Source organism: Ptychodera flava, chromosome 11 (genome assembly GCF_041260155.1).
Source record: "Ptychodera flava strain L36383 chromosome 11, AS_Pfla_20210202, whole genome shotgun sequence".
Classification (NCBI taxonomy): Eukaryota; Metazoa; Hemichordata; class Enteropneusta; family Ptychoderidae; genus Ptychodera; species Ptychodera flava.
In genome coordinates this window covers 23,654,684-23,682,196 of record NC_091938.1, presented here as the reverse complement: position 1 = coordinate 23,682,196, position 27,513 = coordinate 23,654,684, and the positions used below count along the sequence as shown (strand labels likewise).

The following is a 27,513-nucleotide window of genomic DNA, read 5'->3' as shown; positions in this document are numbered from 1 at the left end:
TAATACTTTCAATGAAGTAGCAAACACGTGGCAAAGGTTCAAATTTACACATAACTGCAATATATAATGAAACACGTGAGCATCTTTAGTTCATATCTGGTTTTAGTGTTGAAAAAAGAAACAGGACTTTGAAATAATCGGACTGTATTTTATGACAATACACCATAAAGATGTCAAAAATCAAAAGAGAGAGAAATACCAAAATTATCTAAAGTATGAACAAATGTAATGGCAAGGCAACAACAGCTGAACTTCCAACAGGCGGCAAAGCTGGCCTGCAGTTGATATTAAAGCCCCGATAGCTGCCAATTTTTGCATTATTTTTATGATTTTATTTCCAAACCTAAGTTGGTTCATGTAAATTTGCTAACAGCAGGACCTGTATAGAAGTATCACTGCTCGCTGATTTGGATCATGCCTACAAGTTTTACGGTAACAGGCTGAATAATAAATGGATGCCGCACTCATAAAATGGCACCCCCGCATTAAAGTACAAAAAACAGGATTTCCTGCACATACACATTGTCATCATACCAAAAACAAGCATGATGCCATTTACTTGAGTGTACAACACACGATGACCAACTGTGGTTATAAACTTTATTTTCTCTGTCACATGATTAGTTTTTGAAAATGGCAGGAAATTTAAAATGATGCTAAAACTCTTGAATTTACATTCCACTTTCTTCACTCATGACAGTGTTATTCACTTTTTAAATCTCTAATGGGTCTTATTCTAAGAAACAGAAAACTTGGAAAACTGAGGATCTTTTGAGATCGGTTTATTACACATTTGCAGCTATACAGGTGCTTTATAACTGTACATCATATACGAAAAGGGACTCATATTTACATTTTATGAGATACAGAAACAATTCAAGGTTCATGCATACCCTCACATGTGCGGGCAAAACATAAATTTCTGGTGTGAAAACACTCTTCCGAAGCAAAAAACAAAAAAAACCAATGCTGTCTTTGCTACGATTACCCACCTCTTGGGGGCGCCAAATAAGGGTACGCTGATGGCAGGTCTTCTAACAGATTTTTATTAAGATTTAAAATATATGGCATACAAACAAACTCACACACACACACACACACACACACACACACACACACACGTGCAAGTACATTCACATAAATGTATGACATAAGCAAACACTGGCTCGAATGAATGTTATATGGCAAATGTTAAATGTTTGCCTTTTGCTCATTGTGATTATTTATTGTTCGTGTTCTATTCAGACTTATGAGGAAGACGTGATGCTCTCCTCTCAAATTCAAACAGTATTTTAGGTGCTGAGAATGTAATGTGCAGTGGCCAAGTTATCATACAATTATTGTCATTGGAGCCCACACAGTAAAAAAGTGAAAGCCAACAAATCACAAAAAAAATACATAAGAGAAAGAAGTCTACGGGGGAACATTACTTTTGATATGTTCCAGTTATATTGTAAGGAATATAGTCGTGTTCTTTGACTATTTTTGCATGTAATCACATTATTTCCTCTGTCTGTCTCTGCCTCTCTATATATGTATATGTATACAGTGTGTGTAATACAGTGGTTTGCTTTGACCTGTTGGCATTAGACAAACTAGACATATTGTCTAAATCGAGGTGTTCTCACTGTCAGGCATAACTATCAGCTGGGCGGTATTATCAGTCAATTACAAAGAAATCAACTTAGCAAAAGTTTAAATATTGTCTAGCAGGTGGTCAGACACAGTCAAAATAACACCACCATACATATCCACTCAGAGCGCATTGTCTAGGACGTATAAAAACTTTTTGCATTTACAATTTTTGAATTGACAAAAATACATACAGGCATGTAAGCCAGTATTTTCTCAACACACCAAACTTAAGTGCGATGGAACTATTTAAAAAAAAATTACAACTCGGATTGCTGATATTCAGCCTAGGATAGCAGACGTGGTGTGTTTGGATCGGGTGGTGTTGTTGTTTTGACTACGTATGGCGTGTATCCATGCCAAAATTAACACCTTACATTTTGAGCCAACCTACATGCAACTCTCACAAGGTACATGCAACTCTCACGAAACTGCATGCAATTCACAAAGCTACACGCAACTCTCGCGAACGTGCATGCAACTCACGAGGCTATATGCAACTCACGAAGCTACATGCAACTCACGAACTTGCATTTTGAGCCAACCTACATGCAACTCTCACGAAGCTGCATGCGACTCACCAAGCTACATGCAACTCTCACGAACGTGCATGCAACTCACCAAGCTACATGCAACTCTAACGAACGTGCATGCAACTCACGAACTTGCATGCAACTCACGAAGCTACATGCAACTCGCGAACCTGCATGCAACTCTCACGAAAACTTGTAAATATATTACTCTATTTTATCCTGACTCGTATTTTATCGATGTCGATACGGTCAATGTACTGTGAAAATATTGTATGACTTGATGATTTAGGCAGGGTACAGTACGCAATATACGCAAATTGTCCGAGTTGAAGTATGAAACTTTAAAAAATCAGGTGGTAAACAAAATTATGAAAACCTCCGCTGGACAAATAATTGTGAACGACCTCCCAGAAAGTAATTATAAAATCTGAAGCTGTCAGTGATGTTGGAATCTCCAGGAATCACTCATCATAGTGTACATAGGTAACCATCCTTTAAGGCAATCTGCACATTGCAAATGTTCAGTGTTTTTGTAAATTGTTCTCTTACATTAATTCGATTGTAAAGGATATATCCTTGGGCCACTTCCTGTCGACTTTTATGATTTCAATTTGTTTTGTTTAGTCTGACAAGGCGATTGTAAGGACTACGTATTTAGCAGGCTAATACTCGACCCGTAAAACATCGCCAGCTGTACGCATACGCTGTGTGAAGTTGCCCTCATTTTCCTTATTGAATAGTCACGGAAGTGAATAGCGCAGAGAACAAACAGTAGAGAGAAATTTGAAACGGTGCGGAGAATTGTCTCCCAGCAGGGAGATTTGAAACAGCCTGCGGAGAAATTTTAAACAGTAGAGAGAAATTTTAAAAGGCACCAAGATTTCAAACAGCGCGGAGATTTTTACACAGTGCGGAGAGTTTTCAACAGCGCCGAGATTTTTACACACTGCCGCGAATTATTTACACAGCGCGGAGATCTTTACACAGCACGGAGAGTTTTCAACAGCGCCGAGATTTTTACACACCGCCACGATTTATTTTACACAGCGGAGATTTTTTAAGAGCACCGAGATTTTACACAGCGTGGAGAATTTCCATGAGCGCAGGGATAAATTCACACAGCACGGAGTTTTTACGCTGCGCAGACAATTGTTGTTTTCGTCCATGGTAATCGAGTGACACGATGACATCGTACAAACGAGGCAATGCGACGGGCAACTCAAGTTGCTTGTTGCACTGCATATACTATATGTCGGGTCATTTTTTTCAGATCCCCTGCTCACTGGCTCACTGGCAGAACACATCTGAATACGTCATATGACGTTGGTATGACGCGTTGTGACGTCTCATAAGCTTCCGCGTTGTCGGAGCAAAGTTAGTCACTTTAATGATGGGTTGGTTTATTGTAAACCACATTGTGGCACAGTCTACTTGAAGTAAAATGAGAGTCAAATAAAATACGATAGAACCTCATTCACACACGTTAACCGACATAGTGTACTCCAATTCACGTATGGTTTTCTCAACCCAGAAGTGCCTTTATTTAAATCGAAGGCAGCATGCAGCAGACCCTATTTAAAATTGGTTTACCCCAACCAAGTCCCCCCTTCACACGGACTTTCCCCCGACACGAATGCGTTCAGCTCAAAACGAGCTTCAAGCAAAATGAGTTGAGCTTCAAAGGTAATCTAGGGAGTCCGATTCAAATAAGTCGCAGCGCAAAGCGAATGCATTTCAAGAGAGTTGCATGAGGTTTGAGCGAGTTGCATGCAGGTTCGCGAGTTGCATGTAGCTTCGTGAGTTGCATGCAAGTTCGTGAGTTGCATGCACGTTCGTTAGAGTTGCATGTAGCTTGGTGAGTTGCATGCACGTTCCTGAGAGTTGCATGTAGCTTGGTGAGTCGCATGCAGCTTCGTGAGAGTTGCATGTAGCTTGGTGAGTCGCATGCAGCTTCGTGAGAGTTGCATGTAGCTTGGCTCAAAATGCAAGTTCGTGAGTTGCATGTAGCTTCGTGAGTTGCATGTAGCCTCGTGAGTTGCATGCACGTTCGCGAGAGTTGCGTGTAGCTTTGTGAATCGCATGCAGTTTCGTGAGAGTTGCATGTACCTTCGTGAGAGTTGCATGTAGGTTGGCTCAAAATGTAAGGTGTTAATTTTGGCATGGATTACACGCCATAGTGTTGTTGTTTTGACTACGTCTGACCCCATGCCAGACAATGTTTCAACTTTTGCAAAGTTGATTCCTTTATGATCATCTCATATTACCGCCTAGCTGATAACTGCACCTGACAGTGTTGACAAACACCTCAATTTAGACAATGGGTCAACGCAAACCACTGTAAGAGTTTCACTAAACATAAGATGAAATGTGAGAAAACGCACTGTGTCAACATTTTGACACTCCAGGCTAATATAAATAACTGACCAATATTCCACAATGCAGGTCACTGATCACTAATTGCTTGTCTCTAATTCTGTAATTAGATGACAATAAAATATATAAAAAAATTACTGAGAGACTGACTGAGTAAAAGTAAGTATGAAGTTCAGTAAAACTGAATTTGTATGGTAGAGTTGACTTTTCAGATCCTCAGATTCAGATCCTCAGATCCTCAGACCTCAGATCCTATAACTTCAGACGCAGATTCGGAATTAAAATTTCACAACTTTCAAAGTTTGATGTAATAAACTGATAAATAAAATATAATTTAGATTTGAAAAGGCTTTAGAAATTATTTTATTTCTATCTTGAATCTTGAACTTAAAAACTTCGATCTCAGAATCAGAACGTCATCAGTCGAAGACAGGGTGCGCAATGATTTGACTTGTTATGTCATCACGTGAACGTTCCCTCTGTAGTCAATACATAGAGACATAGAGATAAACACACCAGCGATCGAACCACAGGCGCTCCTTAGCTGGGTAGTCTGCTAAGTAGAGTGATTTTCAGATCGATCTATTGATCCTGTAGTCGATATGCCCGCTACTGCAAAATAAATACTTATTTATGTTACTTACTTAAGTATTTATGTTGCAGTAGCGGGCATATCGACTACGGGATCAATAGATCGATCCGAAAATTGATCTACTTAGCAGACTACCCAGCTAAGGAGTGCCTGTGGATCGAACGATCAAGACCGCGACGATCATGTAAATACTGGCTATCGGCATGTCCGTATTTTACCATCGTTCGTAATAATGATGGCGAGGGGATATAACTAATCCATGTTGGAGGCCAGTGACCCCGGGTTAAAGGGGTCGGAAGAAGTAAATTAGCTAATCTGTAAAGACCCGTGTTCGTTGAAACTTGTTAAGCAAAAATGTTTATGTAGACTATTTTGTTTTCATAACTGCCTTGTATATGTCATATTCAAATTATTACTTTAAATATTGCAATCATATTGTTAAAACGGGTATTGTAAAAGGCTGGTAAATTTGAATCTGCATCTGAAGTTATAGGATCTGAAATCTGAGATCTGAGGATCTGAATCTCAGGCTCTGAGGATCTGAATCTGAGGATCTGAAAAGTCAACTCTACCGAATTTGTATATAGGAAGATTAATCAACTGCTCAGTCACTTGATTTACTATTATCACAGCAAACAGTTGCTTTCCACTTCGTATTGAATATGGTTTCTTTTCATCATCATGGTAAGCAGAGTGTTTGCCTGTGGTTGAGATGGGGGTGGGGGGGAGGCAGAGGGTGATTGTTTCATTAAAAACAGCCAAAGTATAAATCACTCTGCAAAGCTAGACTACTGGCTTCTGAACTGGCTTGAGGAACACTTTCTTTCGCAGGGTCACCAGTGGTGCAGGTACTTGCTTCCTCGCGCCTTCTTGCGTCTTGGCAATGGCCTTGGAAACCTCCTCATTGACCTTGACCATGATGCTCAAAAGGTCGTACCGATCATGGTAGGTGTCGATGCACTCCACTAATTTGGTAATATACCATGAGCCTTGGGATTTGCTCCGATACGATACGAATCCAGGCACGGTGGCATAACCGAGAAGAAAATCAGCTTCATTTGGGATGGTGTCTGCTGGTTGCTCATTTTCACTGTCAGTCTCCAGTTGTGTTGCTCCCCTTTGAGCAGTTCGACCTTGACAAGCTTGCATGAAAAAGAGTTTGGGTTTCCCGTTTAGGGTGGGACAAACAGACCCTTTTACGCACCGAGTCAGATCGGCAACGTCAACAGGGACGCCATCGGCTCCATAGACACTGCCCTTTGACCCATGGCTGAGGATGCAACACACAAAACAGCTGTAGTGTGAGTGGGTCTGTCTTCCAATATCTTGCAACCAACGAATCATCCCAAAAGCTGTCAAATCGTTTTTCACCTCCAAGTCAAAATCCAACTTGCGGAAGACATAAAACAAATTGTCTGTAAACAAGAAGGTCGATAAATCATCATTAGTATTCATACTGACCACAAAACTATGACTGAATGTGATTCTGCAGAGTGTGTACACTGTTTAGATATTTTATGTCCATGTGCAAATTTCAACATTGTTTTCTCAAAAATAAAAGTGCTCATAAGATAATAGCACCTCCAGCATCATTGTGAAAGCTATGCGACAGGTACTCACACAGTAAACGTTTTTTACTAAACGTGGGAATGGTGGCTCTGAACTTTTACATATATAAATTTCAACATAATTTGAATGAACTTGAATTGGGTCATACCTTAGGACCTACATAAAAAGAAATTAAAAGCTTTCAGCTGTGTAGATTTTCGGAAGAGGGTTTTTGAAGTTTATGAAATGAAAGTGAAAAAAAAATTCAAGCTAATTTGAAACCTTGGAAAAACAAATCAAGGTGCAAATGTATGACATAGGGAGTAATCCTTGTACAAAGTTTGAAAGAAATTGCTCCAGGCATCTCTGAGAAATTTGCGTGAACCGATGCATGGACGCACACACGGACACGACCAAATCTAAGTGCCCCAGACTTTGTCCATGGGCACTAGTAATCATTATATTACAAAGCAATTGTCTATTGGAATTCAACCTTACCTCTGTCAACTGCAGTGCCTGTCCTGTTGTCAAGGCGACGACTTAATGGATCATCCCGGTTGACGTAAAAATTCTCATTGTTGATGATGATGCAGAGACCAAGAGGACTCGTGCTCATGCGATACGAAGGCATCTCAATCTTTTCCTGTTCAATGTACAGTCTTTCCATGCGGGCCATCACTGCACGCCTGTGTTCTTCAAATTCATCCTGTGACATATTCTCTTCAGGTTGTTGCAAAGGTAGACTTCCATGATCAGGTGGCTTTTCTTCTGAAAAAGAGACACCTGGTCCTTAATTGTTACATGAATGTCACAGCCTTGCTTAAGATAATGAAGGGACTCCGGATAAAAAGATATCACTGGCTAAAGAAAGTGTTCCATCATCTGAGTTCTACTAAATCTCTCTTTAGAGGTTACATTAAGAATAGAAAAACGTAAATAACCTGTCCCTATTTCTCTCAGTCTCTCTGAATTTTATTTTAAACTTATGATTGGAAACACTCAAATTTGATTATATATCATAATGGAAATCATTTGTAGTTTCAATGACTCTAACATGACCTATAATCCCGGTGTTGTTACTTGCTTGAGACCATGAGATTGACTGAGAAAACTGTAGCAGCCGACTTCATTCACAGATTCTCTGCGGAATTGCCAGTGTAAGTTATTTTAATCCAAAAAGTTTCGTTTTCTTGAAGAAAATTTTTAATTTCAATGTAAATGTTACATATCACATAAATACCGGGATATACTGTCATGTAGAGGTGGTGAAAATGGCCAATCATACATGACTGTAGAATAAAAGTATGGATGTTTAGTACTAAAACAGGTCAAATTGAGAGGTGTTAAAATTTTACAAAAAACTTAAGAGCTTGTCTGTACCTTGTCCACTTTGTTCAGTCAATGGCATACTATCTCCCTCTCCCTGTGGTTGTCTCAGATCATTTCTCCTTCCTTGAACTTGAATTGCTGATGGCTCAGCTACCGCTAGGTTTTCGTGGGGCTGCTGGGGTTGTCCAGAAACAGGTTCCATAGCTGCCACTTCATTCTCCGACTGATGGGAAGGCATGTTTTCCAGCGGCTGTTGTGGTGTATGACTTTGAGGTGTGACCACTTCATTGGGTGGTTCTTCCACTGTTGCTTGACCTGCAGAAACAATGTAGGGTTTGGAAACTAGTATCATCATTGATTTTATGTTAAACTAATGTTTGGAATCTGAAGTAAACATTGATTTTATGTGAAACATAGTGTTTGGAAACTGGTGTAATCATTGATTTTATGTGAAACATAGTGTTTGGAAACTGATGTAATCATTGATTTTATGTGAAACATAGTATTTGGAAACTGATGTAATCATTGTTTTTATGTGAAACATAGTGTTTGGAAACTGATGTAAACATTGATTTTATGTTAAACATAGTGTTTGGAAACTGATGTTAAAATTGATTTTATGTGAAACATAGTGTTTGGAAACTGATGCAATCATTGATTTTATGTGAAACATAGTATTTGGAAACTGATGTAATCATTGTTTTTATGTGAAACATAGTTTGGAAACTGATGTAAACATTGATTTTATGTTAAACATAGTGTTTGGAAACTGATGTTAAAATTGATTTTATGTTAAACATAGTGTTTGGAAACTGATGTAAACATTGATATTACCGGTATGTTAAATAAAGTGTTTGGAAACTGATGTAATCATTGATTTTATGTTAAGCCTGGTGCTTGGAAACTGTTGTAATTTTTTATTTCTATATCTGCGAAAAATTCATTTCTTGCAGTCAATTGGTGAAAAATTGGTTTTCTCCTCTATATTCCCAATTGACAGTGAGAAAATTGCTTGCAGATATACAGCTGTAGAACAAGAAAACCAATTTCTTGCTGATTAAATTGAGAAACAATTATCCTGTGAGGTAGGAGACAGAAAAATAATTCTCTCACATTTCTTACTTTTGAATGGTAAAGCTAACATTTGTCAATAGATCCGATTGGTTCTAAATTGCCAAATAAACATTACAGTGAATGGCAGCTAATAGACAAAAATGACCAGAAATTTAAATTTCTGTGTGAATTTCCCCTTACCCATTGTTCTTCCTCCGATGGGTGTAGAAATTCTGGCATCCGGTACGGCTGGTGTCACTCCAATGTATCTATGCTGTTGTTGAAACTGTTGTGGTAGGTAGCCAGTTGACGGTTGAACCACTGTATAATTGTTTGGAAAGCGACCAGTCGTAAAAGCTGCTGGCGGAAGCAATGGAGGCGTTTCTGAGTATGCGGGCGGTGGACATCTCATAGGGATGTCATGTATACCCCTGCCGCTTGGTACCATCCTATGTTGAGGCTGCATGGGTTCAAGTAATTTTGTTTCGGCTTCTGATGATGATGAACTGATACTTGCTACAAGAAAGAGGATCAAAGTAAGAAGCAGTCTCTCAGTTTACGATGAGGGCACGATAGATAAAAAGTACGGAATGTACAACCTATTAATATTCAAGACTGCTAAGGAGTCAACAGTCACAATCATACCCATCCATAATCCGATAACACTAGGTCAAAATTCCTAATACAATAGTTATAAACATAGACACAAAACAGCACAGCACAGAAAGCAAAGCATCAGTACACACACGAAAGTCAAATTGTGAAAGTAAGATATAAGGACCTCTGGCAAAAAGACCAAGATGTGATGTAATTTCGAAAATAGTAGGCGCATCCTGCCCCACATATGGCACTGTATTAATTTGCATAATAAAATCATACTTTATAATTCACAAATAGATGAAAACATTTTAATATCCTCAAGAGATATGGTGACAACAAAATCATACTTTATAATTCACAAATAGATGAAAACATTTTAATATCCTATCCTCAAGAGATATGGTGACAACAAACTGGACACATCGGTATTGATCAGGCTATTTGCCAGATACAGGGTAGTGCTCATTAATGTTATATTTCACGTTCAACGAATTGTCAGTAACAGGCAAAGTATGGAGCTAAATTCTGTGCACATCATGTATCTTTCTAGCTCAAAGGCTCTTCCACGCTTGCATTTTATGTTTCTATGTCTTGAAAAGGTATAAGTTTTTATTTGTCTGGAGCAGGAACCTGTGATCGATATGCAAAAACGACATTTGTCTGAAATTTCAAAAAATGCCTTAGCCCTATTATTGAATCACTCGCTTTTGAGAGTGGGGATTCAGCCGAGCAGTTGTCTGCTGCTTCTCTGCTAGATAAATGAATGCCGTACATTGTGAGTTCAAACCTGATTGAAAACACTGTAATTTCAACAGTAATGAGGATAAGAATCATCAAAACTGTACCCTTTGACTATCATTTTACATTCCAATCACAGAGCAAGCACACATATAGAAACAACACATTACAAATTTGCTTTAAAGGGAGTGGGTCGTTGGAACTGTGCCTATGTGACTTTCTTGTTTACAAACAGTGCATTTCAAGCCGATATCTAAATGCATTACGTCAATACACATCATAAATCATCAACTTGAAGGTACCTTGGATACTGTAAGGTGTGTTTTTACATTGGTCGTATGGGTCCTATATGAGTTTTGACCGACGACCCCCTCTCTTGAACAAGCAAATATACAACAAAATTTCTTTTCTTTTTTTTTTCGCAGAATGCAGGTCATGGATGAAAAGCTATATTTCATAACTAACCTTCAATGGTAATCATTACTACAATTGGTATTGCAGTTTGTATTTTATACAGGTGACTGTTTTGTTAGCCTTCGCAACCCAAGAGAAAAATTCAACATGGCATATCACAGTTCATAGATCTCACACCATACTAGGTGGCTGGATAACATACCTTGATAACTTTTCACTTTCCTGCACAACTCTTCATTATCCAGAGAATCCAGCATTTCCACCAGGAAATCAACGTCGTCATCCCCAATGCGAGCGCTGTGCTCCAGGTACGACAAGAGGGACGGAGCATCGTTCATGTCATCCATGTTGCCCTTGCTGATGAACGGTTGACAGTAGAATTTAATGGTGTCAAGGTCATCGCTTGTCAGGTTATCGCACACTGTAAGCAGCAGCAACCTGATAGAAAAATTAAAGTCAAAGAGAAACAATAAAATAAGTTTATTAATCTCATATAAACATTGTTGAAATCTTTTTACATATACTTACGGAAAGTTAAGCGCATGAGAACTAATAATAATATAATTCCGGTATCTAACGACATCATACATAGAAAAGCTCACTTCTTCTCTGATGCCTTCTAACAGGTATGGCCAGGTTATGTATGATGCAATGACTTTACACAAATTCATGGTTGACTCTCCATTTTTTTCCTGAGTATGGGAGACCAGAAAACATTGGCTTTGTACTTTATTTAATGCATGCTTTAAGTGATCTGCAAACAGGCATACACTGTGGCAGAACGAAGATTTATTGAACTTTTTATCAAAAAGAACAAAGCTACTGATTTTTTGTTCATTCTGTTTAAGCAATTTTGTGTAATAGTACAACAATACTGTGCTCATACTGGTTTGTTTTTTATTGAAGATCAACTAATATCTATAAAGAATGAAATTAAATTACCTGAATTTACTGAACTGGGGTCCAGGTCTTCCTTCTCTGTTAAGTTTCACCTGTACATCCCTAGGTCTTCCTAGGCCTAGCTTCTTTATGAGGTCAACTCTGTGAATTCTAACCAAGAGCTCAGCTAGAAAATACAGCTTGTCACCAGGCCCCAGGTATCCCTTGAACTCCAGCTCCTGGAAAACGTCCCTGGCTTTCCTGGCACTCTCAAGTTTTCCAGCGGGGATAAAGTCCCGGCAGAGGAACTTCAAGGAATTAAGGTCTCTGGCCATGAGGTTCTCGTCAACGCTTTTGAGAACTTTCCTGTACGACAGGTCTGACTGTGCATCAGTGCAATACATGGTTAAGCTGTTCGGTCTCCTGAAAAGGTGAAATAAAACAGGAAAAGAGATAATGATTTTGGAGAATTACGGAGAATCAAGATAGAATGCGTTTCAGGGACAGATATTCGGACTATTAAACTTTTACAATTCTTTTCTGATCTACCATTTTTGGGGGCTCTTTTTAAAGCTCTCGGTGTAAGAAAAATTTTCACTGTCTTAGTTTTTTCAATAATCTTTGTTGGCATACATTGTTGGCACACAGTCCATGATGTGAGAAACAATGTAAGGAATATATTATCAATCCCATGGTATAAAATATTCATCAGATCAAAGTTCAAGTGTATAGGCTTAGTCAAAAGCTGTGGCCACATCAGTTGAATAATAGATGGTAGAAGCTAGACTATACTGTACGGAGTCTACTGTCTACGGTTGCTACAGTACAGTAGCTCTAGGTTTTGCTTGGGGCTTGGGCTTGTCACGATGGGTTTGCCGTCCAACCCAAAAGCCCAGGCAAAACCTCAGCCTACTGTACTGCAGCAAAGTCCATGTTTGAATGGCCATAACCATGACAATCAACCACCATAAACAACAACTGTATTACTGATGTATGACCCACAATAAAATATCACATAACAAACCTTTTGTCTTTTCAAACTTTTGCAAAAGAGCACAGAATTTGGAGAATCATTTTAAAGATAGTGTTTCATTTCTAGAATTAATTATGTACTGTCATGACGCATTGCACATGAAGTAGAAGGGAACAGCCCTATTGACAAGTCTTCACCTCGGAGTCAGGGTAGCGGCTCATGTACTGAGAAATTCTCTTCAACTTCCCGGACAAACACAATGAGTAACACATACATGAAGAACAGTCACCAAATTACACAGACGATGTTGACCAAGTGTGTCCGTGGAACTGTAGAGAGGAGGCCTATGGGGGAGAGGGGATGCGACCTGAATATAAGGCATTGAAAACTAGCCGCTTGAAGGAAACGTGGCTCTACACGGCGCATCTTTTCAAACCAAAAAATTACTTAAAAAATAGAATTTTAATTAATAGTGTAATGTGTACCGCTGAAGCTGTACGTATGTGCGTGTATATAGGTATACACTGTCTGTGAAAAATAACACACCACGATTTAAAAAACGTACAGCAACACAAGACTGTCATTGTGTCTCAGATTGTCTATTTATCGTGCAAAATTCAGGGGGTTCCGTTCACGACGGATTTACTGACCCTCTTACCTGTGGAGACTCTATGTGAAAGCACGTAAACACAACACAGCTGGCAGCTACAGCCTACAGGTGACGACGGACGTTAACGTTGCCTCATGGACTATAACAGTTTCGTGCGACGCTCTAAGGCTATCGTTTTTAGCCGAGTACACGTATTTTTTGCTTTTTTAGAGTTTGTAATGTTCAAATATGGTCTGGGAAAGCCCCGATGTTGATGACACTGGATGACGGAACCATAAATATAACGCCCCCAACGGCTGCATGTGTTTTGGGTACAGTGAACATATTATGGGGACTGGCTACATCAGCCAACCAGTGCAGAGTCACCTGTCTTCTAACATTTCGCTTTGTGCCTACGCGCCCCATAGACGTGAGTACAACATCGATCAGCTATATTAAGGAGTCATGGCCAAAACATGCTTATTGCAGTAATGTAATATTTCCAGCTTATATTATCATTTTTTTCTCAGGATATGATAACTACTGATACACAAGACTAAAAAATCGTTTAGATCGCCTGACTGCACGTGTGGCATGTATTTCATGACATAATGTTTTCGCACAACAGTATTACACAGAATAATTCATTCTTTATTACAAACTAAAGATATTTACCAATACTTCAGTATGATACATTCAAACTGAAATTTATGATAGAACAACATCAATCACGACCACAAAGTAGTACAACAAATTAAGCATGTGACACCTATTGTTATATAATAACAAAGTCAAGGTATAAACATTTTTTGTAAATGTCGAAATTCTTGCTCGACACTTAATTTCAATTTCAAATTAAAATGCTTTGAGGTTTTCTGTTATTTCTATACATTACACATTCAACTTCAAGTGCACATAAGTGTACTTCATCACAGATGCAATTTGGCGGGTCCAAATGTTACAAACCTGTAGCAAAAGTTCTCAGAGCTTGACAAGGTGTCAGCTAAGAGTTTCTATGGTAATATAAACCCCAAAATCAGAAGTGCCTGCAAATTTACAGCAGCTTTGTATTCCTAAAAAACTGTTTCTCTGACAGAAAAACCTAAAAGTTATAAATAAAAAAACACTTATAAAACTTATGCCCTCTTGCAATTCGTATACTGCCCTCTAATAGGTAGCGCAAATTGGTTTGCAAAAGCTATTTTTAACCATTTTAATCGTGAATACATAGCACACAATTTATGCGGTGATGTATTTTTATTTTATTGCATTGTATTTTCTTTCGAACCACTTGTAGCCATGATATATTGTTTCCGTTTATTTTTTAAATGTTTTGAGTTATATTTGATGTTGTGTTGTTTTTATGTGATAACAGCAAGTCGATATCCTAATGCACTATGTACATTATGGCAATAAAGTTATCGTATCGTAAATATATAGTACATATGTAGACAGGCAATCCGGTAAAAATACGTGTTTGAAGACAAGAATTAATCTTCACTCACATCAGTATATCAAAATCGGCTGAAAATATAAAATTTCTTCAGTCACGCGAACCCAAATCCGAAACCAAATCTGAAACTGAGTCTAACTTCAGCATCGTCTTGTACTCACGCATACAGTCCATGTGAGGGCGCATCACTCTTGCGCGCTGGACGCCATTTTGTGGACTCAGTCAAACAAGGTCATCGAAGAATCTCTCCTGTCGACATAAAATATGGGTAAATTACCTTATGAAATACCGGACTGGAGGAAATGGCAAGTGAAAGATGTGCCAGAATTGAAGGAGGTTGAAGATTTACTTGCAAGGAAAGGGTTAAAAGATCCATGGTTGAGGTAAGTTTGCACAAAGTGCCAACCACAAATGATCATAGAGTTGAGTCTAGAGTCTGTGGTTTACAGCTGCAAAATTGTAGCGCTACGGTGAGGCGGTCGGTGATTTTTGGTTTTTGCGACTTCGCTCACCAGTAGCGCTACAAGGCCGATGGCCCTGGGGAGTATCATATAAGCGCGTCGTACTCGACCAGGCGTTTTGATGTGGAATGCAACATATTTACTGCATTTGGTCGTACCGATTTATCACTTCTGAAGATTAAACAGTATACTGCACTAACTTTGTCATTTATGGGGTTTGGAATTTGTTCAAACACGACGATCGCGTTCCGAAACATTGAGCGTGGGGCGTCGGTGTTTGTGGGAGCCGCCATTACCGAAGTTGGTAATGACGGCTCCCAGAAATGTTTCGGAACGCGATCGTCGTGTTTGAACAAATTCCAAACCCCATAAATGACAAAGTTAGTGCAGTATACTGTTTAGTCTTCAGAAGTGATAAATCGGTACGACCAAATGCAGTAATATGTTGCATTCCACATCAAACGCCTGGTCGAGTACGACGCGCTTATATGATACTCCCCAGGGCCATCGGCCTTGTAGCGCTACTGGTGAGCGAAGTCGCAAAAACCAAAAATCACCGACCGCCTCACCGTAGCGCTACAATTTTGCAGCTATGTGGTTTACACTCTCCCTTGGTGCAGTACAGACTCAGTACTGTAGCTCGAGGTTTTGCCCAGGGTTGTGAGTTGGATGACAAAACCAGCCGCCCAACCCTTAACCTGAGACAAAACCTCGACCTACTTTACTGCAGCAATACTTTTCCCTCCACCGCAGAAGATCATGAATATTAGCATAGAGATAGCACACATATGACAATGTGACAAAACCTATATTGGGGGGGGGGGGGCTCTATGTATATATGATTTTATTCTTTATCATATACCCATGCCCATATTGCTTCATCGTAGTGACGTTCACCGTAAAATATCAGGTATGATATTTCACGGTAAACGTCGTGATACACATCATCAGTTTTTGAGTTCTTCCGAACTTCAATAGCAGTTTGTTGGTAAACAACGTAAACAAACAAAATGGCTGCCACTCCCGGTGTGTGAAGCAATGTCACCGATGTAAAAATTGAAGGGCTTTGAGGAATGGAGGCCCCTCTCCACATGAGCTCCGTGCCATATGATGATTGAGTGCGATCGAAATCAGGATAGATTTAAAGCAGAGGACAGTTTTTGATCAGTTACAATTGTAATAGCATATTGCACCTTACATGGTTTCTCCTGTATGACGATTTTTGTTACCCAGTGTCTTTCTTCGTGGGGTTCATTGAGATACATGGAGGACATGCAGTGATGTTGTGCATGATGTTGAGTTGACTTCGTTGTATACTTTATGAATGAAGCCTGTTAACATAAATATTTAGATATTTATGTGCAAGGCGTAATAAAGTAAGGCCTCAAAATTTAAGGTTTTTCGTACTATTAGTAAAATTATGGGCATGGGTATATGATAAATTGGTTATTACCCAATATTGCCTGTTCCTGTGTTGTATTTGTGCTGCGTCAGACACTCAACTTCGTCTCGTGTCTGACACAGCACAAATGACTCATGCTGATACGACACAGGAACAGGTGATATTGGGTAATAACCTCCAATTATAGCATAAAGATGTGGGTTTGTATGCATATTCAATAGCCAAACTCAGGAATTAGATGACATATATACATAAGGTTTCACTTCTTGTTAAATCATGAGTGAGGTATCATGTGATAATGCAAAATTACATGCAAACTGCACGATTTCACCATGAATGAGCTCACCACAATAAATTGTGCATGAGAATAATCCATTCTTTGCAAGGGTTTTAAAAAATGTTTGTATCATCTCAAGTCGACTGCCAGATGTTTATGAGTCAGCAGATGTGACTTTTTAGCCTGAGATACATGTAGTGCATTTGAAATGACCCAAGGTAAAATGTGAACTGTTACTGCCAAGTATAGGGGTGCCGAGTAAGACTCCCTCGAAGCTCCTATACATCTGCCCTAGCTCAGACCATACAAAGGCCCTCAACAGTCCCCCCATGTGTATTCTGATTTTTAGCCCCATAGCCATATGTATATATGGCAATGGAAGCTATTCTTATAGGCTAGGGAAATGTCTGTATGTCTGTATGTCTGTATGTCTGTCCGTCAACATCAAAAACTCCAAAACCGCTGTACATTTCATCTTGATCAGTCCGGGTTATGTCCATATAGAGGATAGTAGGGAAGAGCCAATGGCGTACCGTATATGTAATGAAATTAAGGCAAGAACCAATCACGTACTGTATATGTAACAAGGGTCAAAGGTTAGGTTGGTTCACTTCGTTCAGATCGCAATATGACCTGACAGATCCACCGATCGAGTGAGACACTTGGCTACCCGGAAGTATCTTAGCTCCAGTCGATTGGCGACGTTCTACCGTGTTAAAAATTGTAAGATTTCTTCAAGAATAGTTTTCTGAGTTTCTTAACCCTTGACCATATTCGACAAAGAGTTATGTGACGTTTTTCGTTCTCTTTTCCAGCTTTTGGTTAACTTCTCGGCGATTGATCCGGCGCGCGTTTTTCTGAGCGAAGGGTCAATCGTACCTGGCAACGCATGGTGATCGAAAAAATCGTGCTCCATCGTGCTCCGATGACCGACTAAAACAGTTGACCCATCTTTGCAAAGCTTGAAACATTCTCCATACTGCAGATGCCAAGGTTAAATTGAAATTTGACCAAAAATAGGCGATATTTGGCGATAAATAACGTACTGTAGATTTACAAGGGTCAAATGTTGATTTCTAGGAGCCGTACCCGGCCAGGAAATTCATCCAAATAAGTAATTTTCAATGTACTAACCACTTGTGTCGGTCACCATCTCGGCCGCATTGAACATTGTGCGTAACGTCTACATCTAAAAACTACCCAGTGCTAAAAATAAAGGGCGAAATCAAGCCGAAAAGTTCCAAACTCGTTGCAATGTACGAGCCAAGGTTTGCATGGTTAAATTATTCATGACGTTGGCGGCGGCAGGTTCGCTGATTGGTCAATCGTAATATCCTCTCTATGGACATAACCCGGACTGTTGATATTTGGTGTGTACATGGATGATGGGCTGTAGATGAGATTTTGTTCAAATGAAGTTGTCATTGCCATAAATATGCAAATTAAATGAAAAAATGTAAAAACAGTCAAAATTGAAAAAACTCAATAACCACTGAGCAGATTACATGAAAAATTAGCATGTAAGTACTTTGGGCTGACCTGAAATGATTGTGCACATCTTAGGTCAGTATCTTGGACTTGCTATTTTTCATGAATTTTTTTGTAATTTTCTCCCATTTTTGGTCAAAAAATCTTCTTCTCTGAAACCACAAGTCCGATTGATTTGAAACTTGGTATGGAAGTGCATAGGAGTGACCTTTCCCAAATTGGGCAAATCGTGGTGAAATTTGCATATTTTTAGTTTACACGTCCATAGACCTCCCATGTATAAGGCAGATCTCCATAGACTTCCATGTATAAGGCCACGAAAAAAAAAATTTAGTTTCTCATCGTATTCATATTGCAAAAAGGATGCAGTGACACAATTTTTAGTCCCCACGGATGAAGTCCAGTGGGCTTATAGATTGGGTCAGGTCCGTCTGTTCGTCCATCCGTGAGTCCATCCTTTCACGCAGATATCTCGGATATTTTGACAAAATGTCATGTGACCTTGATGACCTTTGATCTCAAATATACATATTTGTCCATAACTCAGTAACCACAAGTGCTACCACCTTCATATATGGTATGATGGGACACCTTATGACGTCACATATTGTACCTCATTAATTATGCACATATCTAATATTGAGCGAGCCAATAGATCTAGAGGTCTGATTTATGGTATATAGGGATAACTTAGCAATACAATTTTTGTGACAAAATGTCACGTGACCTCGGTGACCTTTGACCTCAAATATACATATTTGTCCATAACTCAGTAACCACAAGTGCTACAGCCTTCATGTATGGTATGATGGGACACCTTGTTACAACCGATAACGTATCAAACCCGATAACGTAGTAAAAATTTACCGATAACGTAGTAAATCAACCGATAACGTAGTAACGAACCGATAACGTAGTAATTTTTTCTAACCGATAACGTAGTAAAAATTTACCGATAACGTAGTAATTTTTCCTAACCGATAACGTATCAACAAATTTACCGATAACGTATCAATGAACAATAACGGATTAAACCAACTGACAATATAGAGTAGTCAACCAATACCACATCAAAACGACCAATAACGTATCAATTATTCGATAATATCTGATTAAGCGAATCATTGGGAGCAATAGATCGATCGATTGATAGATAGATAGATAAATAGGTCGATCAATGTATCGATAGATAAATCAATCACTCAATCGATAGATCGACCGATCTATCTATCGATGTTTGATAGATGGTCGGTCGATCGATCGATCAATCGATCGATAGATAAATTGATGGGCAGATCGATCGATAGAACGAAGGATCTATCAATTCGATAGAAAGATATATCAATTAATCGATAGATCGATCGATTCGATTAAATGGTCACTAGATAGGTGAATAGATAGATCTATAGATGATCGATTTGTCATCACATTGTCTCTTACTCAATTTATTTTTCTTTTATTATATTTTTTCCGTTTAGCGTAAATTGTTATAAATATATTTGTTTCTCATCCTAGACATATTGCAAAACTGATGCGGTGACGCGGGTTTTTTTCTTCTCATTTCTTTTACTCTTCAACCAACAAGAATGCGCGAAAAAACATGAAAACGACATAGGAATGCACGCAGAGATAAATGCACAGTAGTGTTGTTTTAGTATTTTTGTATAGCAACAGTTCTGCGGTTTGACTTTTAGTGCAGCAATGCACAGTTTTGTCAGCTTAATATAACAGTGACATATGTGTACTGTTCTGAATGGAATGTTAGTGTCAGTTATTTTGTTTACAGTTCTGTTTTATACATATTCCTCATGAGCAGAAAAAAGGTTGACGTGGCGGGTCTCAATTGACACGCGCGAGGATGAGAAACAAACTTTTTATTTTTCTTGGCCTAAGCGGTTTTTTTTCTATCAGCACTATACTATGTATGACTACTCAATAATTTTGAGATGTCTTCGTAATAAGATGTGAATCGACGTGAATCACAACAGAAAGGATAAAAAGGAAAGAAAAAGCAATACGTTGTCTACAAAATCTGTTGACTCGGCTTGCTTGCACCTTATGACGCCACATATTATACCTCATTAATTATGCACATATCTAATTTTGAGCGAGCCAATAGAGCTAGAGGTCTGATTTTTGGTATATAGGGATAACTTAGCAATACAATTTTTTTGACAAAATGTCAGGTGACCTCGGTGACCTTTGACCTCAAATATACATATTTGTCCATAACTCAGTAACCACAAGTGCTACACCCTTCATGTATGGTATGATTGGACACCTTATGACGCCACATATTGCAGCTCGGCGACTGATGCCGTATGTTGTGGGTTCGAATCCGATTGAAAACTATCCGAATTGTACGTCATTTATTATGCGCATATCTAATTTTGAGCGAGCCAATAGAGCTAGAGGTCTGATTTTTGGCATATAGGGATAACTTAGCAATACAATTTTTTTGACAAAATGTCACGTGACCTCGGTGACCTTTGACCTCAAATATACATATTTGTCCATAACTCAGTAACCACAAGTGCTACACCCTTCATGTATGGTATGATGGGACACCTTATGACACCACATATTGTACTTCATTTATTATGCGCATATCTAATTTTGAGCGAGCCAATAGAGCTAGAGGTCTGATTTTTGGTATATAGGGATAACTTAGCAATACAATTTTTTTGACAAAATGTCACGTGACCTCGGTGACCTTTGACCTCAAATATACATATTTGTCTATAACTCAGTAACCACAAGTGCTACACCCTTCATGTATGGTATGATGGGACAGCTTATGAAGCCACATATTGTACCTCATTAATTATGCACATATCTAATTTTGAGCGAGCCAATAGAGCTAGAGGTCTGATTTTTGGTATATAGGGATAACTTAGCAATACAATTTTTTTGACAAAATGTCACGTGACCTCGGTGACCTTTGACCTCAAGTATACATATTTTTCCATAACTCAGTAACCACAAGTGCTACACCCTTCATATTTGGTATGATTGGACACCTTATGACACCACATACTGTACCTCAATATTATGCACATATCTCATTCTGAGCAAGCCAATAGAGCTGGATGTCTGATTTTTGGTACATAGGGATAACTATAGGAGAGAAATTTTTTGACCAAATGTTATGTGACCTCGATGACCTTTTACCTAAAATATATGTTTATGTCAATAAATAAGTAACCACAAGTGCTATGTCCTTTGTATTTAGTAGGATGGGAGACCTTATGACAACACACGCTTTACCTCATTAATTATGTACACATCTAATTCTGGGCAAGTGAATAGAGCTAGAGATCTGATTTTTTGGCATATAGGATTAATTAGCAATATAATTTTTTTTTTCAAAATGTCATGTGACCTCGATGACCTTTGACCTTGATTATACATATATATGCATATCTCAGTAACCACAAGTTCTATACCCTTCAATTTTGATAGGATATTAGACCTTAAGATGTCACATCTTGTACCTCATTTATAATGCGCATATGTATTTCTTGGCTGGCCAATACTGCTAGAGGTCTGATCTTTTTTCCCGATTTAGAACCATAACTTAGACATGCCTCATGTGTTTGAAATTGGGAACAACGACATAGACCTATGTGCCCATAGATCTCAACATATACACTCCAGTGATACTTCTTAATGACCACATTTTCCTGCCCCATCAAGACTAATACTCCTATTACAAGTGGGGACTATGTCATTGTAAATGACTTGTTGAGTTAATGGTTGTATCACAGTATTCGATATATCTAATTCAGTATTTTTCCATTTTATATTCTGAATAAATACATTAAACATATTTCACTGTCTCCAGTACATTACATTTAAGTATTTTCACTTCATGCACTTTATCCCTTTCACACATGTTCAAATATCTGACCAGAGAACAAACACTAAATAGTCCAGGATGGGAGCTACAGTGTCATTGACGCTAATTTTTTTGTTTTCATCACTCATACATGTTCAAGATTAATACCTTATGGGAATGATGAAATTTGGCAAATTGAAATACACATGCAAGTAAAAAAGCCTTCATTTATAGCAAAAGACACATAATGGCATATACATGTAGGATTAATTGTCCTCTATTTTCTTTCCAGGAATGAAGTCTGGAGGTATCAACCATTGTGCCGTGGTGTTAGCATGTGGAGGATGCTCTTCAAGGGTTTTCAATGGGGTGCTATTCTCTTTGTGGCAGCGGTCGGTGTGGAGAGAGCCCTCAAGGGCAACGACAAGAAGAATGACCACCATTAATGACTTTTGCAGCCATACATGCATCGAACTGAAATAAATAGTATATTGACTTGAAAACAAATTGAAAATTCAGTGACTTTGACACAGAATACCACCTTAGTTTGGATCTATTCTGTCTGGCCCTTCTGAATGCTTGGACCGATCAATTTTGTGTTATGTTTTGCTGATTTGCTTGTGCGAAGACCAACAAAACTTGCTTACAGATCTTCAGACTGGCTTGTGCCTGGCTGTCGTTGTACCATGATGAAGACTTGAGCTGTAACGTTTGTGAGAACACCATGGAACTCTAAACAACACATTGTAGACAAATGTACAGAAATACAACACTGTACCCTGAGGTAGTTTTGCTTGTTTGATTCTTATCAAGTTCAGTGACATCTGCCGGTTCAGAAAAGAAAGAAATGGAAGAGGATAGTACATAATCATTGATAAAGACACCTGTGCCTGACACTCTGGGATATCTTAACTCTTTGATTCAACTTCAGAATAATTTGAAATTTGTTTTGTGTCTGCCCAACACTGATACATATAATACGTAAAATTTACTTGAATCACAGAGAAAGTCTTTGGGATAGTGGTATATCAATGGGCCTAATGGATACACTTCAATTTCAATTTTAGTACAGGTGTGCTCAACTCTATGTGTCAGTACCAGCAAAACTGCTATGTTAAAAGCACATCTTTGAATTGTGCATACCTGTTTCCTGAAATGTAGAAATGCAGCAACTTTTCTCATTTTTGACATGGTGACTGTTTTCATTGTACTGGCATAGTGAAACACCTGTGCGTACATATTGCAGGTGTGAAAGCAGAGCGGGAGTTCATAATCTTAAACAATAATCTCAAAGTAAATTTTTAAAAAGCCAGTGCTTTCACATAACCTTCTGAAGCCCCTTGCCCCCCCCCCCCCCCCCCAACACCACCAACAACCTATGGCATTATGCAGAGATTTTTATCCCAATAAACCGCCAAGCAATAATAAGCTGTAATTTGGAATCCAGTGTCACTGTTTTAACCCTTTCAGCACCGTGGTTTGGCCCAATCCTATTGTTTTGTACTGCAAAATTGGACCTCTACACAGGGAAAAAGGATGGAAAGGTTAAGAGTGACACAAGTTATAGAATATGAGCATGTGACCCGGTAATCAATGTGAAGTTGTAGATGAAAGTGTTCTACAGTTGCGTACATCCGAGTATGAGACAGATTTCGATTTTATTGATGTGTGTATTTTACTGAATAAAAATAGTCAGTATTTTTGGATGATTTTAGGTTCCAGGTTGTCAGATTGCGCAGCAAAAATAATTTGCACTTTACCATGGTTGTTCTCTGTTTGTACCTGTGCTTGGATTGAATGGCTTTGTAAATAAAAAAAACTTTTGACGAAACCATAAACTGAGAATTTTCTGTTGGAAGAGTCAGTGTTTTCTCCGAACTTGCGCGATTGTACGAGTCTAATCAATATCCCTGCCCTTAAAATAATCATGAATGCGCTCCATGTCATCAAAACAAAGAGGGTGTGAGCACAGACTGTTGATAGTGGCATTTCACACCATTATCAGAGCCAATTATTTGATATCTGACACACATTGTAATCTTAATTTGCTAATACTTTGAAAAACCTAAATTTGCATAACTTAAATTTGCACATTTCATTGTTGTCCTCAATCAGAATGGAACCCCCTCCCCCCTCTTCCTCCAAATTTTTAGGCAGAGGGCGAGGGGGTAATTCAAAAAATTGAACGCTACAAGGGGGGGGGTACTCAAAATGTGGAGAGAAAGAAGGGGGGGGGTACTCAAAATGTGGAGAGAAAGAAGGGGGTTACTCAATTTTTTGTTCCAAATAGATTGAAACGCTTCTCAGGTTGCGCCATTGCACACATCAATTTCTCAAAATTTTCGATGTGAGGTGGGGACACCCCCTCTCATGCTCTCCCCCATTCGGGGTTCCAACAGTTTTACTGGTAAAAGGCAAATTGAAAACATCTCTCAGATTGCACCAGACTGCACCATTGCACACATCAATTTCTCAAATTTTTCACAGGATCTAGGACAAAACTGAAACATTGTGAATTCATCCTTCATTATCACAGAAACATATTTTAATTGACATCAGTTCAATAACCATTTTGACATTTAGCTTTTCATTAGAAGCTGGAGAAATATGCATGGCTGGTGAGGTTGCCAACAAAGAATGAATGAATTAATCTGATGGTCCTATAATATCATTTACAGAAATGTAAGATTTTGCAAATGACACAAGAAGGTCACAGATTTTTAGCTCACATGTTCACACGTGAGCTAACATGTCGCAGCAATGTCTGTGTGTCTGTCTGTCTGTGTGTCTGTCCGTCTGTCTGTCTGTCTGTCTGTGTACTCAATATCTCAAAACCGGCTCATCAGATCACAATCAAATCTGGCACATAGATTCAGTTTGCAAATGGCAAGAACTGATTAGTTTTTGGTGGATGTGGCTTGCTTACTTTTTGCTCATTTGCATAATTAATGATTTTGAAAAACTTTGAAACGATATATATTGAGAACGACTGCACATAACTTGATGAGATTTGCTACAAATGTTGATCACATCAAGATATATCAGCTGTGAAAGTTATTAAGGGTGCCGTGAAAGATAATCACTAATTTGCATATTTAATGAAATTTCCTAATTAGGAGTATATATCTGAATTTACTCTATCAAAATTGACGAAACTTGGTATCCATATTAAAGATACTATGATTTAACATTATTGAAAGTCATTAAGCATTTTTACTTCATCCAAATCGTAATTTGCATATTTAATGACCTTTCGAAATTAAGGATATATATTTGAATTTACACAACCAAAATTGATGAAACTTGCTATGTACATTAAAGATACTATGATAGAACATTATTAAATGTCATTAAGCATTTTTACTTCAGCCAATTCCTAATTTGCATATTTTATGAACTTTCCTAATTAGGGGTATTTATCTGAATTGACGAGACCAAAGTTGACGAAACTGGCTATGTACATTAAAGATACTATGAAAGAACATTATTGAAAGTCATTAAGCATTTGAACTTTAGCCAATTCCTTATTTGCATATTTAATGAACTTTCATAATCAGGAATATTTATCTGTATTGACTTGACCAGAGTTGATGAAACTTTCTATGTACATTAAAGATACTATGATACGACGTTATTGAAAGTCCTTAAGCATTTTTATTTCATGCAGCTCCTAATTTGCATATTTAATGAATTTATGAAATTAGGGATATATATTTGGATTTACATTACCAAAATTGATGAAACTTGCTATGTTGCTTCAGCCAATTTCTAATTTGTGTATTTAATGAGCTTTCCTAATTAGGGATATATACTTGGATTTATTTGATCAAAGTGGCATAACATGCTATGTACATTGATGATTATACCAGGTTATACCAATATTGGAAGTCATTTCGCACTTAAGTTTCATGTCAGCTAATTTATAGTTTGCATATCTAATGAGCTTTCAAAGTTTGGAATATTTAGTTTGAAGGACTTGACAAGAGGCAATTACACTTGCTATATAAAGAGGTGATACAGTGACAGCAGTCAAAGAAATTAATTATTTCTATTTCAGGTAATTGCGTATTTGAATACTTAATGACCTATAGAGTTAATCTGTGGTGAATATTGTTCATTATGTTGATCATAATACTTTCAATGAAGTTGCAAACATGTGGCAAAGGTTCAAATTTACACATAACTGCAATATATAATGAAACACGTGAGCATTTACAGTTCATATCTGGTTAGCTCACATGTTCACACGTGAGCTAATATGTCGCAGCCATGTCTGTGTGCCTGTGGGCCGGATATCTCAAAAATGGCTGATCAGATCAAGGGCAAATCTGGTATATATATTCGGTTTGCAAACGGCAAGAACTGATTAGTTTTTGGTGGGTATGGCTTGCTTACTCTTTGCTTATTTGCATAATTGGTGATTTTAGAAAAAAATTGATATACTTTGAGAACGACTGCACAAAATTTGATGAGAATTGCAACAAATGTTGATCACACCAAGATATATCAGCCGTGAAAATATTAAGGGGTGACATAAAAGATAATTGCTAATTTGAATATTTAATGAACTTTCCTATTATAGTGATATATATCTTAATTGACTTGATCAAAATTGATGAAACTCGGTATGTATATTGAAGATACTATGATAAAACATTATTGAAAGTCATTAAGCATTTTCACTTCAGCGTATTCCTAATGTGTATATTTAATGAACTTTCCTAATTAGGAATATATATATGAATTGACTTGATTAAAATCGACGAAACTTGGTATATATGTTGAAGATACTATGTAATAAAACATTATTGAAAGTCATGAAACATTGTTACTTCAGCCAATTTATGATTTACATATTTAATGAATTTTAAGGATATATATCTCAATTGACTTGACCAAAGTTAACGAGACTTGCTATGTACATTGAAGATACTTCAATACAACATTATTCAAAGTCATCAAGCATTTTATTCCAGCCAATTCCTAAATTTGCATATTAAATGAACTTTCCTAATGAAGGATATATCTTGATTCACTTGACCAAAAGTTGACGAGACTTACTATGTACATAGAAGATACTTCAATACAACATTTATCAAAGTCATTAAGCATTTTATTCCAGCCAGTTCCTAATTTGCATATTAAATGAACTTTACTAGTTAAGGATACCAGGATTTACTTGTTCATCGTTGGCAAACCATGTTATTTATATTGATGATACCAGGTTAAACAATATTGAAAGTCATTTCGCATTTTCATGTCAGCTAATTTATAATATTCATATCTAATGAGCTTTCATAGAGTGGTTTATATAGCTTGAAGGACTTTACCAAAAGCAATT

The 27,513-nt window shown here is 37.9% G+C and overlaps 2 protein-coding genes across 3 annotated transcripts; one reads left to right on the top strand and one right to left on the bottom strand.

Annotated features, from left to right (window-relative positions):
- Positions 1 to 767: 767 nt before the first annotated feature.
- On the bottom strand, positions 768 to 13,481 carry LOC139143866 (caspase-8-like). 2 transcript variants are annotated; one of them, XM_070714450.1, is made up of 9 exons: positions 13,323 to 13,481; positions 11,755 to 12,114; positions 11,015 to 11,250; positions 9,262 to 9,576; positions 8,059 to 8,322; positions 7,177 to 7,446; positions 5,703 to 6,545; positions 4,516 to 4,719; positions 768 to 1,577 (listed from the first exon to the last, which is right to left on the bottom strand). In XM_070714450.1, the coding sequence occupies exons 2-7, from the start codon at positions 12,093 to 12,095 to the stop codon at positions 5,914 to 5,916; spliced, it is 2,058 nt and encodes a 685-aa protein (XP_070570551.1). In that variant the 5' UTR covers positions 12,096 to 12,114; positions 13,323 to 13,481; the 3' UTR covers positions 768 to 1,577; positions 4,516 to 4,719; positions 5,703 to 5,913. The 2 variants fall into 2 exon arrangements, with proteins under 2 accessions (XP_070570551.1, XP_070570552.1); XM_070714451.1 differs by lacking the exons at positions 768 to 1,577; positions 4,516 to 4,719 and having other exon boundaries at positions 5,782 to 6,545; positions 7,177 to 7,443.
- Positions 13,482 to 14,885: 1,404 nt separating this feature from the next.
- Positions 14,886 to 24,017, top strand: LOC139143865 (NADH dehydrogenase [ubiquinone] 1 beta subcomplex subunit 3-like). Its single transcript, XM_070714449.1, has 2 exons — positions 14,886 to 15,089; positions 22,465 to 24,017. Exons 1-2 carry the CDS (start codon positions 14,971 to 14,973, stop codon positions 22,616 to 22,618), a joined length of 273 nt encoding a protein of 90 aa, XP_070570550.1. The 5' UTR covers positions 14,886 to 14,970; the 3' UTR covers positions 22,619 to 24,017.
- Positions 24,018 to 27,513: the final 3,496 nt, after the last annotated feature.